Source organism: Typopeltis vanoorti, chromosome 15, assembly GCF_054136105.1.
Source record: "Typopeltis vanoorti isolate ZY-2024b chromosome 15, IOZ_Tvanoo_1.0, whole genome shotgun sequence".
Taxonomy (NCBI): domain Eukaryota; kingdom Metazoa; phylum Arthropoda; class Arachnida; order Uropygi; family Thelyphonidae; genus Typopeltis; species Typopeltis vanoorti.
Window position 1 is genome coordinate 45,459,114 of NC_143563.1, and position 21,545 is coordinate 45,480,658.

A 21,545-nucleotide genomic window follows, 5' to 3' on the forward strand; every position below is an offset into this window, starting at 1 on the left:
GATTTGAAAAAGGAATAGTAAAACTGTGAGTCTTTAAACTGGTGGAATTGAGACTGTCAACAAGCAAATAAAAGAAGATAATGCAGTCGACATTCTAAAGGAATGTTCGAGGAAACGATGATTGGAAAGTTTCATCTGTCTTAAGGATGCCCGAATTAGCTCAACATAAATATGTTGTTTATGAAGTGGTAGAAGAAACTTTTTTCTCTGGTACAAATATTAGTAATTTGTGAGTCAAACTGAACTGCAGGAGGTAGGAGTATTTATTCTTCAGTGAGGAATAATATTGTATACTACATAAGGGTAATGGGAAGGGATCGCATGGAAAAGAGGAAGAAATGTTTATATGTTCATAAAAGGCCCTAACAAAGAAATAGACTATGAACATTTTTGTTGTTTAGTCTGGTAGACGTGATTAAGTATATGTTAAACAATCCAGTAATAGAATGAGTCAGAGAATGGGTGATTTTAATATTTTTGGATAAGAAAATCTATAAAGTGTAGATTTATTTTAGAAGACCTTGGATCCAGTTAAATTTGTAATTAGTTAAGTAATTTTATTTTAAATGTATACAGTAATCCCTCGATTTGTGCGTCATTTTTTTACGATACCCAAATTCAATTATTGTGATTCTAAAATTCAATTAGTGCGCCTATATACATCTTAAAAATAAATGTTACAGATTTTAAAAATTTTCGATCTATACATTTTTATGGCTAACTTTTATGGCTTATCAAATCATCCACCAATTGGTGAAAGTGACCATGAGGTGATTACTTGGGTGGTTGCCAGCATTGCAAGGACCCCTGTGAAAAAAGGGTATATGTGGAACTACAAGGGGGGTGATTATGAAGAGCTCAGGAGACAGCTTGCAGGTGTAGCATGGAATGAGGAGTTAGCTGGAAAAGAGATCAATGCAGCTTGGGGGATTTTCAAAAAATATTTAGTGGATGCAATGTCTAAATGTATACCACGGGTGAGAAGGTTAAATAAGTTAGGTGTGAGATGGATGAATAAAGAGATTAAGCATGCAATACAGAGAAAAAGGGCATTGTGGAGGCAGCATAAGAGAAGTGGAAGTAACCAATTTCATGAGTTCTACAAAGACCAGGCAAGGAGAGTGACTTGGTTGGTGACAGTAGCTAAAGAGAGGTATGAACAGCAGTTAGCTAATGAAGCTAAAAAGAATCCTAGGGAGTTCTTTCGATATGTAGCCAGCAAAAGAAAGAATGATTATGGAAGTATGACACTGATTGGAGGAAATGGTATAAAGACAGCTGTTGCAGAATGTGTTGTGGAGATACTTAATGAGCAATTCATAAAGATCTTTCAATCTTGTGAATGTGACTTCATGGAGAGATTAAGAGCAGTTGATGATGGGGAGGAGAGACTGACTGTAAGTGAGCAAGAGGTGTTTGGAGGAGTTGAGTAAACTAGATGTAAATAAGGCTGTGGGACTTGATAATATATCACCGCGTATTCTGAAGGAATGTGCCAGAGAGTTGACACCTGCCTTGACATATTTTTTTAATACGAGTCTTGCACTTGGTCAAGTCCCTAAAGAGTGGAAGGAGGGCAAGATTGTGCCACTTCATAAAGGAGGTGATCGAACTCAAGCATCAAACTATAGGCCTATCTGTGTGTCGGGTGTTGTGGTTAAGTTGTTGGAGAAGCTTGTGAGAACTAGAATCCAGAGTTGGGTTGACAACAATGGTATAATCTTTGATGGACAGCATGGATTTGCTAAAGGGAGGTCGTGTTTTAGTAATCTACTTACTTATTACAATAAAGTGACTGCTTCCTTGGACAGAGGAGAGGGATACACAGTAATATACTTGGATTTCGCAAAAGCTTTTGATAGAGTGCCTCATGATAAGTTGACAGTCAAACTAGAGCAGATGGGGTTGGATATTAGATTAGTGCATTGGATTGGAGACTGGCTATCTGATAGGTATCAACAAGTTGTGTATGGGGGTGCAATATCCAGGAAAAGGAAAGTCACTAGTGGAGTGCCTCAGGGATCTGTTTTAGGGCCATTACTATTTAACTTGTATATTAATGATATTGGCGAAGATTTGGATGGAGATATTCAGTTGTTTGCATATGATGCAAAGTTGGGACAAACCATAAAGAGTAGTGAAGATGTTGTGGCCTTGCAAGAAGACTTGAATAAATTGAGTGATTGGGCAAGCAAATGGGGATGTGAGTTCAATGTTGCAAAATGTAAGGTTTTAAAATTTGGAAAACAAAGATGGGATGCAGAATTTATGCTTGGTAAGAATATATTGTTGGAAGTAGAGGAAATAAGAGATCTGGGAGTGATAGTGGATAAGGATCTAAAATTTAGGGGTCACATCGCCAAAATTGTGAAGACAACACAAAGACTTCTGGGAATGATGAGGAGGACACTGACGTGTAGAAGTAGGGAGATTCTTGTTCCATTGTATAAGGCTTTGATTAGGCCACACATGGACTATTGTGCCCAGATTTGGTCACCTGGTTTTCAGAAGGATGAAGAGATGTTGGAAAGGGTCCAAAGGCGACTGACTAAGGTAGTTTCTGACCTCTGGAATGTCGAGTATGAGGAAAGATTGAAAAGATGTAATTTGCAGAGATTAGTGGAGAGAAGGAAGAGGGGAGATATGATAGAGACCTACAAGTTGGTAAGGGGTTGCTATAGGATCAATGGTGGAGAAGTTCTACAGCGAATAGTGGGAGATCAGGGGAGAACCAGAGGTCATCCCTGGAAACTGTATAAAGAGGGTGTGAGGAGGGGAGTGAGAGGCAGGTTTTTTTCGTGCAGAGTTGTGAATGATTGGAATGCCTTGCCTGAGAGTGTGGTGTCTGCAAGGAGTTTGAATGTGTTTAAGACCCGGTATGATGAGATGTGTGTGAGATAAAAGGACCTCCTAGATGAGTCTTTGACTCCATGAGGTCTTGTTTAATAATAATAATAATAATAATAAACTATTTTAAAAAATCACTCACCAGAATGAAATAATTTAGTTACCTATTTAAAACATTTTATAAAATTATTTTTAATGGCATACTACACTACTTCCATGTACACTATGTATATTATGTTCCAAATTTTTACACCCAAAATTTATGTCGTCTGCCCACAGATTCGAGACCCTTTGACACTTCTGCACATGTCACGAAAAGGAGAATCCATTCCGATAATAGGGTAATCAATCCGTCTTCTGGGATGAGTTGTTTATTATTACACGTTGGAAAATTAATTTCTCTTTTATGATCATTGTAGTTTTTAAAGTGGTAACAATTTTGCTTGTATAACAGTTGGAAAATTTTATCTATAAAGCACATGATTTCGCATATTGGCGACCAATTCGTACGTCCTTCATTTCTTTCACCCCTTCAATGATAACGTCCAAGAGTTAATTAAATCTCATTCTGAAGAATTGAGTGATTCCGACCTGCTAAGTTTAGATGCACAAGGGGAAGATTCTGAAGAATATGAAGAAAATTCAACTACTGATAGTCAGCCAAAAGAGATTTCACAGAAACAATTTGAATATATTTTTCGTACAATCGAAGTTTTTAAGCAGCAATGCTTAGAGGCTGACCCTGATGAAGAGAGAAGTAGTAAAATTTGCAGAAGAGTAGAAGAGGCAATAGGGCCATACCATCGGCTGTATGAAAAAAAGAAACAAAATGCCCACCAAACTACGTTAGCTCAATTCTTTGTTAAGAAGTAGAATAATAAAATTTATATTCTGAATATGTTTTATTGTCTTTCAGCCTCATGGTTTTCCTTTAACTAAGCCATGAGACATACATTAATTGTTTTATAAAAATTTAAGTTTCAAGAAAGAAATTTGAGGAATGAATTATACTTTTTCCCATAGGTTATTGTATTTGATTAGTGCGTTTTCGAATAATGTGCCTGTTTTAAAGAATGCATTAGGCGCATTAATTGACGGATTGCTGTATATTGTTTTAGTTTTATTAAATGTGGATTTTTTTGTATTTTGTCTCGAGTCAGTGATTTTCTGGATTCTGAAAGAAACAGCTAAAAGTCATTGCACCAATCAGAATTGAACCCTTGTGTAAATTAATAATAAACACTTTGAAAATAAGTATTTATAGAGATAATCTCAAAACAAATGGCTACAGAAATTAATCTTCTAATTATCATAACAATACCATCAGGGCCGGCGGAAGCGGGTGCTGCTACGATGGGGGCGCCGCTGCCAGGGAACAGATCATAAGTTAATTTTTAAGAAACAAAATTTTTATCATAAAAACAAAATAATTCTTAGAATGATCAATATTAAAATAAATGAGGTCGTATACACTGAATAAAAATTTTAAAAAAAATGTATATTGCCGCCTCTTTGATCAGCCGGCTGTTATGTCTACTGCAGTATGTTGCAGAATGTTGTATCTACTGCAGTCTATCTAAAGTGAAACGGTGAACAGTTTTTATGCGCAGAAACGAATTTTCGTACAAAACATTTGTTGCTAGTTAACCAGTCATATGGTACACATCTCAGTAGGCTACTGACAGTAGCGCAGTGCGGACTATTATTTCATCTCTGTGTCGTGCTGTGTAATAATTTCTTGTGGGTATAAAATAGAAACGGAATCAAAAATTTAAAAAAAAGTTATCCGGTGCACAAAATCATAAGCGTCATGCTGCGAAAGAATCAGATATTAAGAAACAAACTGGGGCTCTTAATAAATTTGTTAAAATATTAAAATATTCTGATGAAGACTGTAACCAACTTGAGACATAAGAAATCAGAGTTGAAGAACCGTGCACATCATCCAGTTTGCATGAAGGTAATATTGCAACTATTGAACAAGATAATTGAACATGATTTAAGTGAAAAATAGTTAGGATTTAGTCAACTACAACAAGAATTAGTTGTAGTTGACCACGAAACTAACACATTGTTAGTCTCTGTGAATTTAGAAGATCCAGGTGAATGGGGAAATATTGATGAAAAATTACGAGTTGTTTTAATACACATATTATAATAGAAAAATGGAAAACAGGAGCTGGTGCCAAGAACATGGCTCATTTATTCCGAAACTTTAAATTCTGTTTTTTGCTTTTGTTGCAAACTTGTCGCACCTACTGAATCAACTGAATCGCCCACTGAGTCTTGTAGAAGGTTATAACGATTGGAGAAATGTAAGTACAACTTTACATAGACATGAGACTAGTTTAACTCACATGAAAAATTTCTTAAAATGGAAGGAACTTGATAAAAATTTAAAAAAACAAAACCACTATTGATTTCCAGACTCAAAGCATGTATGAAATGGAAAAGAAACATTGGACGAGTGTTTTAGAATGCTTGATTGAAATTATAAAATTTGTTGGTAGCCAAAATTTAGCTTTTCCCGGATCATCTGATAAATTATATGAAAGAAATAATGGAATTTTTTAAAATTAGTCGAACTGTTTGCGAAGTTTGATCCCGTTATGGAAAATCATGTTGAAAGAGCCCTACAACGAAACAATAGAGTACACTGTTTGAGTAAAGACAGTCAAAATGAAATATTGGAAACTTTAAGTAACAAAATTAGGGATGCAATTTTATTATCAATTCTTAAATCTAAATATTATTCCATAATTTTAGACTGCACACCTGATGCAAGTAAAACAGAACAAATGACCATTATTATTTGCTTTGTTTCCTGTGACAATGGAGTTGTCAAGATCAGGGAAAATGTTTTAGGTTTTGCAGATATATCAGATTCTACAGGATGTGGTTTATGTGCAACAATAATGGAACAACTGGAAAAATGGAACATTCCCATTCAAGACATGTGAGGTCAAGGGTATGACAATGGGGCAAATATGGGCTCCAAAATTTGCTTTTGAACAAAAATCCTCTAACTTTTTACGTGCCATGTGCTGCTCATATTCTAAATTTAATGCAGATACAATTAGTTTCTTTGCAATTATTCAAGAAATATAACAATTCTTTTCATTCTCTTACAAACATTGGGCAATCCTTTTAAAGTTCGTAAAAAAATTACGAACTTTAAAAGTATATTCAAGTATATTTATGTAATTTAATTTATTTTCTGTTATTCTGTAAAGATATTATTTTTTGAATACTTATTAAATGTTCTAATTTTTTCTGAATTCTTTTCTTATTTTCTCATCTATTTTGAGGTTCTTTTAATTTCCTAAAAAGATAGTTGCACTTATAAAAATTATTACAAGTTACTAAGAATTTAGTAAGTTGTAAAATGCAAGAATTTTTTAAATTTTAGTTGAAATAAATTTTAACTTTAATTAAAATTCATTTTAATTCTGTTAGCGATTCGGGTCGGTGAGAAGGCTATTATCCCTGTATCATTATTTTCAGCAATTAAAGTGAAGTGGCTTTATCAAAATTTGCTTTAACTTTTGAGAATTTTTTGAATATACGGATTTTTAACGATTATCCTGCCTAGTCAAATACTCCCGGATCGTTACATTAGCGAACCAAAGTGTGGCTGTTCTGTCAAAATTTATTTAAGAAATTTCAAATAATTTAAATTTTTATTATCGTAAAAGAACCACACACTCCCGGATCGTTACAGGGGCGTCTCGATAGAAATTGCATGCGGGCGTCAAAGATCCTAGCGCCAGCTCTGAAGACCATACATTGACCAACCAACTTCTCATGCATGGGACTAACATAAAAAAATAGTCAATACTCAAACAGTTTTATGTGATAATTGATTCTTGTTATCAATTACCATCCTGTTTACTGAAGGCTTGAAATAGTTTGAAAGATATAATAAATTTAGTTTAATCCTTTATCCAAGTGTGAGCAAACAAAGTTTGCGCCTGAAAGTATCTTCAGGACTGGGGTAAAGTGGAACAACACCGGGCAACTCCTTGCAAAGGTGGAGCAAGATACCAACACTCCTATCTCAGTATCTCCCATACTGCAAAACACATCTCCTTGCAGATATTTTCAGTCCTGAAGATACTTTCAGGCGCAAACTTTGTTTGCACACACACTTGGATAAAGGATTAAACTAAATTTATTATAGTCTGACCAAGTGAAAAATAAACTTTCAACATCTTTCTCTAAATCCAGAGTAATTTGGCAACTCCTATAGGTAGAGATGACCTGCTAATGCTTCAACCTGGTATCTCCACTTGGGCCTGGCTCCCACTGAAGAGACCTCAATAAAGGTCGAAACTAGTCTGGGTTGTGGCCCTTCCCTTTAATGCATAACATTAGACATATCTGCAAGGAGATGTGTTTTGCATTATGGGAGATACTGAGATAGGAGTGTTGGTACTTGCTCCACCTTTGCAAGGAGTTGTCCTGGTGTTGTACCACCTTACCCCAGTCCTGTAGATACTTTCAGGCGCAAACTTTGTTTGCTCACACTTGGATAAAGGATTAAACTAAATTTATTATACTCTAACCAAGTGAAAAATAAACTTTCAACATAGTTTGAAAGAGTTCCAATTTAGTCTCACAGGGATTCTGGATTACCTAACTATAACCAACCCAAAATGTTAAATGTATGATAAGCCAACAGACAGTAGGCTTATCATACATTTAATGCTATCATAGTATCACAGTACTACATTGTTAAATTCACATTATTACTACTTCATATTGACAGTTTCCTTTCAAATCAGTCAGTAATCTATCAGAATTCCAATGTTTCTATAACTATAACCATTCTTCTTCTTCTTCCATTCTATTTAAATGACTATACTACCTTATATAGTGCTGCTGGCACAATCTTGAATATATTAGTATTGTGGTTAAGCTAAGAGATATTTTCTTGGATTTTTGTTTACATTTTATTTAATTTTTGTATTTTATATTTTATTTAATTTTTGTATTTTTTTAAACTTTATTTTTTGCATAATCCAGAAACCTTCAGAGACCAAACATGGATCTTTTTTCAAACCAATTCAGGCCTCCAAAGAGTAGGGTAGTGTCCTCACAGTGGGGATGAAATTCATCTTTCACCTAAAGACATTCAAAAACATCCATGCTCACTCAGAATCCGAATCCATAGCTAGTTAGAGAGCTGGCAATACTAACAATGTCGTTTCTTCATTATATGTTCATTTTTTAATGTGATGTTCTGTGCTAATGCGGCTGTTCACTCCCCTAATTTTTATCAGAAATCTAGGAGGAGAAATGATTGTGGAAGAATGACATTGTGGGATAAAAATGGGAATAGAGTGACTGATGCAGAGGACATTATGGAGTTGTTCAATGAGCACTTTATTGGAGTATTTCATCCTGGAGAAGAAGAGTATAATACTTGAGGAGTAGGGCATGTTCAAGGTTTAGAGGTGCAAGAGGAGAGTGTGTTCCAAATACTGAGTACTCTGAATGTCAGTAAAGCAGTGGGACTGGATGGTATTTCAACACAGTTTTTGAGAGAATGTGCTAAAGAACACAGCTCCTTTGACCTGGCTTTTCAATGAAAGTCTGGCTATGGGAAAGATACCCAAGGAATGGAAGGAAGGTAAGATAGTGCCATTGCATAAGGGTTGTAGCAGACTGGAAGTGTCTAATTATAGGCCAGTTTGTGTTTCATCAGCAGTTGTTAAGGTCTTGGAGATATTAGTGAGGGACCATATACAGTTTTGGACAGATGAGGGCAATGTTATTTGTGAGAATCAACATGGATTTGTCAAGGGGTGCTCTTGCTTAAGTAATATGATTGCCTTTTATAATAAAGTGACAAGAGCAGTTGATGAGTGAAAGGCATACCCTGCCGGCCTGGCTGGCCGAGAGGTTAGCGTATCCGCTCTCCAGCCAAAAGACTACAGATTCGAATCCTGCTGTGGGCATGGATGTTTGTGATTGTCTATGAAAATACTAGTGGTGGTGGGCAGTAGATGGCATTGGAGTAGATGATGGTAGTTGTAGTAGATGGTCGAGACAGAGTACTGTAGAGTAGGTGCCCTCCCTCGATTAGTCTTTGGACTCTCTGGAGGAATCATGTAATAATAATACTAATATTTTTGGATATTGCAAAGGCATTTGAACAGGGTACCATATGATAAGCTGATATTTAAGTTAGAGCACATGGGTTTAGATGTAAGGTTAGTCAACTGGATTCAGGATTGGCTGTCTGATAGGTATCAGAGAGTTGTGTATGGTGGATGGTGGGGCAATATCAAGGAAGCAGAAGGTTACAAGTGGGTTCCACAAGGCTCAGTACCGGGACCTGTATTATTTAACCTTTATATCAAGGACATTGTCAGTGGATTGCAAGGGCATATTCAGTTGTTTACAGATGATGTGAAGCTGGGAAGGATTATTAGTAATAGTGCAGATGTGGTAGTCCTGCAAGAGAAATTGAATAAACTAGACAGATGGGCAAATAAATGGGGGTATCGGTTTAATGCAGCAAAATGTAAGGTGTCTTGAGGTTTGGGATACATTGATGGGACACTTCACTCTATTGGAGCAGTTGTACTGGAGTAAGTAGGGGAGACAAGAGATCTGGAGGTGATGATTGATAGAAAACTGAAATTCAGGGGACATATTGCAAAGGTGATGAAGGTAACCCAGAGGATTACTGCAATACTGAGAAGGACGCTGACCTGCAGAGATAGAAGAGTTATCGTTCCGTTGTATAAGACCCTGATTAGACCACACTTAGACTACTGTTCTCAAATTTGGTCCCCAGGATTTGAAGGGGATAAATTATCTGTGGAAAAGGTACAGAGGCAGATAACAAAGATGATTTCAGGACTGTACAATGTTAATTACAAGGATCGGCTAAGGGAATGTGGACTGCAGAGTTTGGTGGATAGAAGCAGGTGATATCATCGAGACTTTTAAACTATTGAGAGGCAGTTACAGGGTGTACACTGGGGGAGTTCTTTCACTTGGTGGAGCAGTGGGAAGGAGCAATGACAAGGGGCCATCCCTGGAAGTTACAAAAGGAAGCTGTGAGCAAGAGGGTGAGGAGTGGTTTCTTTGCATGCAGAGTGGGGGAACCGTGGAATGCATTGCCTGATAGAGTGGTGAGAGCAAGAACGGTCAATGAGTTCGAGGAGTGGTATGACAGACTTTGTGTTTCCTAGGAAGGACCTCCTGCGATGAGTCTCTTGACTCCATGGAGGCCTGAATAATAATAATAATAATCTTACAACTGCAGTCACTCTTTGATCAACTGTTTCATTTCTAATCAACTGTGACAGTATTAGGATTCCATGAAATGAAAATCAGATCCATTAATTTAACATTATTTTGAATATTGTTTTGAGTACTGAAAGTTTGGTGTTTGGCTAATTTCTTTCTTATTCTATAACTTTATTCAACTTGATCTCCACCAAACCATATCTATTCTTTGTGTCCATACTTAATTTACCACTTTTACTAAAAATTGTGCTGAAATATGTAACTTGGTCTATAGGTACTTCATTAAGCATGCAGTTGACTGATGTCATCTATTTCATGCCTATTTTCATAGTTTGTCTTCTCATTGTTATTATTCTTATTAATTTTCATTTTGTATTACTCTGTATAATGACCATGTTTATATCACATAATTATAGTGTTTGGAACAAGTTTTCTATTGGCATCTCGTTGTATGCCTTTTCCATATATACAAAACTTAAATATGTATCTTTGTTATATTTTGCATTTCTCAACTGTTTGTCTTAAATTGAAAATCTGATCAGAAATCCCTATTTAGTGAAAATCCCATTTGTTTTTCCCCAAGTTTCTTTTCCAAAATTTTTCTTATAGTCTTCTTAAATATGCTTGCCTAAATTTTCCCTGAAACATTCAGTAAGAAAACTCCTCATTAGTGAGTGTTTCGAGAGAATAAAGGATGTGATAGGTACAGCAGACAGTATTGATGGTAGACTGGAAAATGTTTCAGTCAAGAATGGGTATATATGAAACTACATGATAGGCAATTATGATAACCTTAAAGCAGTACCATGGCATGGTACCATGGATGTAAGCAGTGCATGGAAGATAATCAAGATATACCTAGAGGAAACAATATCAGGACGGTTAATCAGGTGCATTAGATGCATAGCAACATTAAGCAGGAGCTGCAGAAAAAGAAAATGTATATAAGGAGATAGGTCATCAGCAAGCTCATGCACAATACAGGGAAAAATCCCAAAGAGTTAATTTGCTATGTTGTAAGTAAAAGGAAGAATGACTAAAGAGTTCCAAGTCAGAAGACCAAATAATTGCCTTGCATACAGGAATCTCAAAGAACTGCAATAGCAAATTATCTCAGGAGCAGCAATAAAAGTACTGGAAAATTTGGTCAAAAAAAAAGAAGTATAGCTGATGAAAGAAAAGTAAGTGACATGTATGAGGTTTGCATTGAAATGGGATGGAATGGTATGAATTGGGTATAGTCAAGTGTGAGGATATAGATAGGGGAAGAGGTGATAAAAGCAATTGAGAATGGTTAGATGTGGGGAAATTACAACCAACAAGTGGCATGGGCAGAACTGGTTATAGATCTGAAAGTGAATTACTGTATTTCTTTATAAATTGACTTATTTCTAATGCCAGGAACATTAGAAATAAGAGACATGGGATGGTTTTGCTGATTAAGTTTATTCATCCCAAAATGGTTGGAATCAGTAAAACAAGTTTGGATAAGGGTGATATCCTAATAGGAATAGAAATAGAAGGGTATGAGGTTTTTCTTGAGGATAGAAAGGACAAGATGGGGGGGGGGGTGCTGTTGATGATAGCGGACAAATTATGTCTGCACAAAGTGGAGATGTGAGATGGCCTGATGAGGCCAGGGAATTAGGTACAGGAAAATGAAGTTTAGAGGGCATATTGAGAAGGTAACCAAAACAACACATCAGATTACATGGTCATTGAAGAACACACCAACAAGCAGGGATAGAAAGGTTATTGTTACCTTATTATTATTATTATTATTATTAAAACAAGACCTCATGGAGTCAAAGACTCATCTAGGAGGTCCTTTTATCTCACACACATCTCATCATACCGGGTCTTAAACACATTCAAACTCCCTGCAGACACCACACTCTCAGGCAAGGCATTCCAATCATTCACAACTCTGCACGAAAAAAACCTGCCTCTCACTCCCTTACTCACACCCTCTTTATACAGTTTCCAGGGATGACCTCTGGTTCTCCCCTGATCTCCCACTATTCTCTGTAGAACTTCTCCACCATTGATCCTATAACAACCCCTTACCAACTTGTAGGTCTCTATCATATCTCCCCTCTTCCTTCTCTCCACTAGACTCTGCAAATTACATCTTTTCAATCTTTCCTCATACTCGACATTCCAGAGGTCAGAAACTACCTTAGTCAGTCGCCTTTGGACCCTTTCCAACATCTCTTCATCCTTCTGAAAACCAGGTGACCAAATCTGGGCACAATAGTCCATGTGTGGCCTAATCAAAGCCTTATACAATGGAACAAGAATCTCCCTACTTCTACATGTCAATGTCCTCCTCATCATTCCCAGAAGTCTTTGTGTTGTCTTCACAATTTTGGCGATGTGTCCCCTAAATTTTAGATCCTTATCCACTATCACTCCAAGATCTCTTATTTCCTCTACTTCCAACAATATATTCTCACCAAGCATAAATTCTGCATCCCATCTTTGTTTTCCAAATTTTAAAACCTTACATTTTGCAACATTGAACTCACATCCCCATTTGCTTGCCCAATCAATCAATTTATTCAAGTCTTCTTGCAAGGCCACAACATCTTCACTACTCTTTATGGTTCTTCCCAACTTTGCATCATCTGCAAACAACTGAATATCTCCATCCAAATCTTCGCCAATATCATTAATATACAAGTTAAATAGTAATGGCCCTAAAACAGATCCCTGAGGCACTCCACTAGTCACTTTCCTTTTCCTGGATATTGCACCCCCATACACAACTTGTTGATACCTATCAGATAGCCTTATATAAGACTACATCTGGACTGCTGCTCGCATATCGATATATATACTCCCAGATTTCATGGAAACGAAGAAGTTGGGTTGGGGGAGGGGAGGGAAGAGAATCCAGAGCCGAGTGACAAAGATTGCAGCAAGTCTGTGGAATACTCTCCATGATAATTGATATATGGTGGATGGGTTGCCAGAGGTGGTGTTGTGGGTGCTTCATCAGTAAATGAGTTTAAGGAGAGATATGATAGGTATTGTGTGAATAACTGATCTCACACAATGAATCTTCTGACTCCATGGAGATACCTGTATAATAATAATAATAATAATAATAATAATAATAATAATAATAATAATAATGATAATAATAATAAAATATGTTCCACAAACTGAGTGGGTATTTCTCAAGGAAAGTGAGAGATATGCAGAATGCATTGTCAGAGGGCACTGAAATCAAATAAATTTAAAGCACAATATATAATAGGCAAAATGTTAGCTATAGTGAATTTCTGGAAATGAGATTTTCTCTAGAAGCTCTGAAACAGTAATAACTCATGTTACTTAACATAGTGAAATATTTTGAGAAGTGCATTAAGAAAAGTTCTATGAACATGTTCCTAGGAGAAACATTTTAAAACATTTATTATTCAGTATAAGTGATCTTAAATTTGAGACTATTATTTCAGATCTAGTCAAGATGACTTGTAAAATTATAATGGTCAAATGTTAAGCAGTAAAAGTAAGTAGAATAGTTTATCAAACATACTGTATATCATAAAAATAGAATTCAGTACTAACATTGGATCTTGGGACGTAAAGAAATGCCAAGGTTCAGCATTGTCCACTGTCCATCTTTTGTTAAACATCTTAATGAAAATGATGCATTTGGCTTAACATGATAAGCACCTGTAGATGAAACATAACCATCTTCTGATTCAACAATAATACGTGAATCCTCTGGAGAAAAAAAAAAAGTTACATTAAGCATACAGGCACATATACACAAGTGCATGAGATGATAGCTAAATAATGATACATATATAATAGGCATAACTTGATTATGAAAAAAGAAAAAAATTAAATGCACAACATAAAATTACAATCTCATTATTAAGTTTTCCTTCAAAATTTATTATTATTATTATTATTGTTCAGGACCTTCGTGAAGTCACATTATAAAATCTCACATGAATAATGATGTGTCATGTATGTTTTACAAGTTTTGTTTAAAGAAAAAAAAAATATATAAAGAATTGTCACTGTGTAAAATTACCAAAAATCCTTTATTTGTAATAATTTTATTACAAAACCGTGTTAATCAAATGTATGACGTATGATGTCATCATGTCCCAATGTTAGCATGCATTTCCTAATATGGAATCTTAAGTGACATGCATGTGAGTTACATGAAATTCAGACCATATAAGCTCTCAGGTCTCGAAAGAGAGCATCTTGGAGTTTTTGCCATTTCTTCCCTGGGTACACCGCCTTGTGAGGTTCACTGTTAGTCATCGGAAAGAGAGAGGTCTCTTTCCGATGACTAACTTTTGATGCAAGATGCTCTGGTGACAAACAGTTGATCTCATATGGCAGTTTACCCAGGAAAGGAAGAAAACTGCCATATGAGATCAACTGTTTGTCACCAGAGCATCTTGCATCAGGAAAGGCAACACGAGTCACCACGGAGAGCTAATAAGGAACGGGCGTTCGTCAAAATGGCCAAGGCCACCACATTGCTGAATACCAGAATCTGAAGGTAAAAGGATATCGATCACAGAAAATGGTGGGAAACAAAAACAGGCATACAGTCAGAAGAAAGAAAGATTGTGTAGACAAAGGAATCAAGTTAAGGACTGTAGTAAATGAAAGAAGTATATGATGTGTAATTAGTCATAAGTACAAAGAGAGATATGAAAGCTTCTGGAAAATCACATTCTGTGTTTTGTTCCACAGTCAATTGTATTAGATAAATATTAATTGAAGTAAATGAAGAAGTACATGCTCTAAGAATAAGCATGTTACTGAATGTAGTAAACATAAGTTATTGTTGATCGAGCATATGTTTGACAAGTTTTATGTTTAATGGGTAAAAATGACTAGTAAGAATATCAGGAGTTATGTTTAGATTATAAGATAGAATTGTAGGAGAACTAAGATAGAATTACTTGTAAATATCTAAGACTGTAAATTTCATTGTATCCGTGTTCATTTGTGAATTGGATTGTGTAAATAGAATTCTTGATTTGATTAAATTAGTTTATGAACGAACATGAATGATACATTGAAACTGATTTTTCAATGCACTAGTTCGAAAACTACAAATTTTCACATATCTGACTAATAAGGAACAAGATATTTATGATATGCTAAATGATAAATTTAAGCCACAACTGACACAAGTTAAAGATCAGAGTTAACAGGGAATAATGTCTGCTTTATCTTCATTAAGCTTCTTACAAACTTGCACAGTAGTAAATCAAATGAATTCCGGCCTGGTTGGCTGAGTAGTTAGCGTATCCACTCTACAGCCAGAAGGCTGCAGGCTCGAATCCTGCCATAGGCATGGATGTTTGTGATTGTCTGTGAAAATACAAGTGGTGGTGGTCGGCAGTAGATGGTGTTGGTGTAGATGATGATGGTAGTAGTGGTGGTGGAGACAGAGAGCTGTGGAGTACATGCCCTCCCCCGATGAGTCTTTTGACTCCCTGGAGGTGTCATGTAATAATAATAATAATAATGTTGGATCGTCCTTCCTGTCTTTTGATCTGCAATCTTGCTTTAACGTTGTTCTTATTAAAGTTAATTAATCTTATGTTGATTACTAATCCGAATATAGGGAAATTTCTATTATACAGTGCGCTACCCTATATTCAGATTAGTCTATGCAAAATAGTGTAATCAAATATTAATTAACTTTAGCAGTCTAATGTTTATATATAGGCCGAATTTTACATTAACATGTGAGGTTCCTGCTAGGTCCAATAATTTTATGAACGGTGCAGTGGAAAAGAATCAGGCTAACAACAAATTGAAATCAATAAAACAAAACATTTAATGCAAGGTTATATAATATATACACAAGCATGCTTTGGATACAAGATAATGCAAAATTAACTCAGTTCAACTACACATAACATTCACTTAACTTTTGGTATTAAACACTGAGCTTCAAAATCTAATTTCTCCTCAATAAGCAATGATAGTTTTAAAGTTCTTTAACACTGAAATTCACAGCAAATATTTTAACAATAGTATTCTTTATCTATCCCTTAGTCAGAAATTGCACAGCTCAGTCAAGAGATAGCTATCACCTTAAGGGGGGGAAGACTATTAAACTTCTAGCTTTGGCTAATTTCAGTATAAACACCACAGTTAATGTTAGGATTTAACAGAAGGAGATGATTTCTTATAACTTCACTCTAAAATGCTATAAAGTACAACTGTTCTTACTGGAATAAATCTTTGCACATATTATTCACTGAGGCACACTTAAAATTTTAGATAATTATCACACTGGAGCTACACATTTCAAAAGTAATCTTCTTTAAATTAACTTATTCTTTAATTTCAGCACATCACAATCACATATGCTGACACACTTGCACTAGAAAATCTACTTATTCCCCATATACTACTTTACAATAGAATCAGCTTTCTACTAATCTTCCTTGAAAGCTCTGGTATACAACATTAACTTCAGAATTCCATATCAATATTCTGAGTTGTCAATTTACATTTTGATCCTTTGTAATCTAATCACAGCACTTAATTCTTTGTACTACAGCTTCTTATTTAACTTCGTGCTGCCAATAAATTATTTCCTCATCTCTATTGTACTGTTCTCAGTGCCATTACTGTGCTAAGTGCTCCAATTATACTCAGTCCCTAGTTCCCTAGTTCTACCTCTGCCGACCAACTGCTACTCACTGCTCTTGTTTAGTCCTTATAAGGACTGGCTTAAAGGGGCGAAGCAAGAATGCTTTTCATCTTCCCCGTTATCTGTAGAGGACAGTGTAGGGATAAGGTGTTATTGAGCTATTAAAGCTCTAGATCATGGCAAGAGGATAACAGCAATAGCCGAGCCTCAGTTAGAACTTCATTGGCTGCAGCATTGCAATCCATCATTCTCCCTCGTCTCTGCTCTTGTTTACTCTCACTTTCCGTTTACATATTTTCACTCCGTTTTCCCACCAAAACTTGTTCTCACCGTCTAGCTCATATCAATTCCATAACTCACGTGCTACTACTTCCTACTTTTAACTCCGTCTCCATGACAACAATTACAGCAGTGCATAAGCATTACATAACATTTACCTTTACATACAGAAACTAAATAAAAGGATATTTTTCAATTCAAATAATATATAATTAAATATGATGAACACAAATTATTCTACTATTAATATAGGAATAAATAAAATAATCTAAACATTATTTTTATACAGAGTCCTTTCCATTTTTAATACATATCCTAGATTAATTAATTAAATAAAAAAGACTCAAAGGTAATTATATGAATAATAGTTTATAACAAGAGATTTACATAAAATAATATCTACAAATGTAGCCTTTGCCATGGTGGATTATGTTGGATTCTGAAGAGAGTATTAATAATTTTATTTTCTCTTCATTCAGAATCCAACAATAATAAATGAATTCATTAAATTACAGAGTGTGAGCGAAAATAAGAAAGCCAGAGCATAAAGTAAAATGATGAAATATAACATATTAGATCAGATAAAGTAGAATTTTTACAACATGACTCATCATGGAAGGCTCATCTTAGACATCACAAAGTTTGTGCTGCCTACTATTGGAAAAATCTTCCCAAATTTTCAAATACTAGATCAAGGACATGGGATCCATTCTGGGAAGTTGCAAAAAGAGGTGATGAGTAAGAGAGTGAGAAGTGGTTTTTATGCATGTAGAGTGGCTGGATCATGCAATGCACTGCTGATAGGGTGGTAAATACTCTCAGAAAGTGAAGGCATTTAAGGAATGGCATGAAAGAGTTCGAGTTGTCTAAGAAGGGCCACATTATCAAAGTTATATTATTTTGTGTAATACATGCTATCAGAAACTCTGCTCTTTCATATTCATTCTAGCATTTGTATTAAAATGTTCTCCCCCCCAGAAATTGGAATTCAGTATCAGAAATTTTGTGCTAACTCTAATATATATATATATATATATATATATATATATATATATATATATATATATATATATATATATATATATATATGTAGAAAGTATTTTACCTTGGGTATAATAAATGTTAAAGATATCAAGCTATTTTAAACCTGGTTTTACTCCATTTCACAAGCAAGCAAACAGACAACTTGACTTACTTGTTCTGTTTGCTTACTTGGGAAATGGAGTAAAACCAGGTTTAAAATAGCTTGGTATCTCTAACATATATATATATATATGGCAACAACTCAAAGAAAGATGGAGAGGTTGATGCTAGGCATCATTGAAAGATAAGCAACGAAACACCTGGATAAGAAGCCAGACTCATATCACTGACATTCTTCACCACAAGTGACTAAAATGGAAATGGGCTGGGCATCTATCGAAAAGAGAAAATGAGCAATGGACCACCATACTAATGAACTGGATTTCCAAAGGAAGAGAAACGAGGCCAAGGACAGCCTAAAAGAAGGTGGATTGATGAATTGTCAAATTGGTAACTCAAAGAAAGATGGAGAGGTTGATGCTAGGCATCATTGAAAGATAAGCAACGAAACACCTGGATAAGAAGCCAGACTCATATCACTGACATCATTCTTCACCACAAGTGACTAAAATGGAAATGGGCTGGACATCTATCGAAAAGAGAAAATGAGCAATGGACCACCATACTAACGAACTGGATTTCCAAAGGAAGGGAAACGGGGCCAAGGACAGCCTAAAAGAAGGTGGATTGATGAATTGCCAAATTGGGATAATGGATTGACTCGGCTGAGAGACATATTTTTTAAAAAAGATTAAATGACTGAAAGCTGAGAGATAAAAGTAAAAAATACTATTTAATTAATTAGATTGCACGACCAGTTTTATCTTCATAGAAGACTTCTTTGGGTGCATAACAAGAGGGAGCAACCAACAAAAAATTGCAAAAGAACAAAATATCTATGCATTAAAGTGTTAGTGTATTAACATTTGATGCTGTTCTGTGTATCTCCTCATTGTTGGGCATGCACATTCGTTCAACATCTTGTGTATGCCAGAGTTGGATGGCAGCGCAATGGCAGGCTGAGAGACTAGTTGAGGTTGGTGTTGAGATGTATTTGATTGAGAATGATTTCTTTGGATCTCACAATTCTTCTTTCCAGTTCATGATAGCTTCAAAAGATATTTTCAGATTTGTCTATATTTGGAATCTTTTGAAGAAAAAGCAATCGCCTCCTCTCCTTTGAAACCAAGATTCTGGAAAAGATATATCGATGACATCTTCTTAATCTGAAGCCATGCTCCTGATTAAGAAGATGTCATCGATATGTCACCATCAAAGAAGATATCACCAATTTACTGAAGAATTAGAGATTGATGGGATGTTAAACTCACTCGAATTTCTGAAAAATTAAAAATCTCTGTTTACAGAAAATCAACTTACACCAACAGATATCTCCATGCACAGTCCCATCACTATTCACCTCAAAAACTTGATATTATTTCTATGCTAGGCAAATGTGCTTGCTCACTCCTGTGTGAAGAAGATATTAATAAAGAACTTCAGTTTCTTCTTACAACCTTTCAACAAAATGGTTATTCGAAACAAACAGTCAATAAGTTACTTTAGATAGAAATAGTGAGAAAGGCTACATATCCCTATCATATATCAGTTCCATTTTGCCAAAATTAGCCAAAGTTCTTAAAAATACATCTGGACTTCTTTCACTCCTCTACTGAAGTTCTGTTCCTTGCTTAGTAGGTCCAAACAAAAACATAACAACCTGAAATATCCATTTTGGGTTTACCGAATTTGGTGCAACTGTAATAAACCTTATTTTGACCAGATGGAAAAATTCATTGAATTACATCTTGAAGAACATAAAAGAGACGTCACATATGGCAGAACCAGAGCTAGTGCTCTATCGAACCATCTCCTGAATTCTGCTAACACTAATGAAGAAACCTTCATTCATCCAGTCTTATGGGACAAATCTGAAAATATCTTTTGATGCTATGATGAACTACAAAGAAGAAGAATTGTAGAATTCAAAGAAATCGTTCTCAATCAAATACATCTGAATACCAACCTCAGCTATAATATCTCAGACTGCCATTTAGCTGCCAGCCAACTTTGGCTGCCATTCATGGGATGTTGAAAGCATGCTCAACAATGAGAAGATACACAGAATAGCTTCAAATGTTAATACACTAACAATTTATTGAATAGATTTTTTGTTCTTTTGCAATTTTTTGTTGGTTGCTCCCTCTTGTTATGCACCCAAAGAAGTCTTCTATGAAGACGAAACTAGTCGTGCAGTCTAATTAATTAGATAGTATTTTTTACTTTTATTTCTTGGCTTTCAGTCATTTCATCTTTTTTTTTTTTTTTATAAACATATATATATATTGTTATATCTTCGTTTTCTTTCTTTCGCTGTTGTTATTTAATATACTAACTTACTTCCTTAATAATGCCCTACTACTCTACCTAGGAATGCTTCCTTTTCGGACACTAGCAAATTTATTTTTTATTGCTGCGCCAGCCAGAGTCCTATAATATGAGCTTATTCAAAATTCAGGGAAATATTCCTAGGTTAACTGGCATTCATTCTAATATGCACTAAATAGATACTGGTTCTAATTGCAGTCGTGACCAATAAATCTATTACTCAAACACTCATTAAATTCCCTCCCGCTATGATTCTAAATTTTTTTTTTTTTTTGCAAGTGGTAATTTGAATTCTCGAAACAGGCATATACAATAAAACATGTTTATTGGAACAAATTCACTTTACAACTATAATTGAAATGGGATATTAAGCTTTACAAAATTTCTTACTAAGTTAGTTACTCAATACCAATTTAAGAAAACACTCATAGATCAACTTGGCAATTACTCATACTCTATGCAACATTAAAATACATTTTTCAACTCGTTACTATTCTGATATAAATCATCTACAAAATATCAAATTCACATATAATCTCAGTCACATGCAGCTAAAATTTCACTCCTGACATTCCTTTGTTTAGCAGAATTACTCCATCTCGAAATTCAAATCCTTATTATAGTCCACTATGAAATGTCCACTTAATATGATCTAACATTAAATTCTGTCTCATTTAAACATACAACAAAGGTCTTTATGTTACCCAATCTTTTTCTTCCGAAGGTCTGTTAACGGCCGTGTGTATTTCGGGTCCTCCTTCCATCGGTAGCTTCCGCAATGGGCTTACGACTACGCCGTCCGTTTTCTATTCTTCCCGGACTCGAAATTCTCACTGCCTCGATATAGCGCATTCTCTGCTCCTACTTGAGTGGGACACCTCTCTCGCTCGTCCCTACTCCGTTCGCTATTCAGGAATCCTCGAAGTGAAGTCAGGAACAACCAGATAAAAAGCCTCCTATTATCGTGCGCATTCTGCTTATATTTCATCCCTTCTTTTCCATACGAAGCCTTCATTTTCATGCCCTTAAG

General features: G+C 35.4%; 1 protein-coding gene across 2 annotated transcripts in view; it reads right to left on the reverse strand.

The window, feature by feature from the left end:
- The window catches only part of LOC150098729 (complement factor H-like), a 601,741-nt gene that overhangs the window by 148,907 nt on the left and 431,289 nt on the right, over positions 1 to 21,545 (reverse strand). For both annotated transcript variants that reach the window (XM_090405340.1, XM_090405339.1), the window contains exon 15: positions 13,687 to 13,845. In XM_090405340.1, the coding sequence (XP_090261466.1) occupies positions 13,687 to 13,845 (159 nt within the window). The remainder of the gene's footprint in view (positions 1 to 13,686; positions 13,846 to 21,545) is intronic.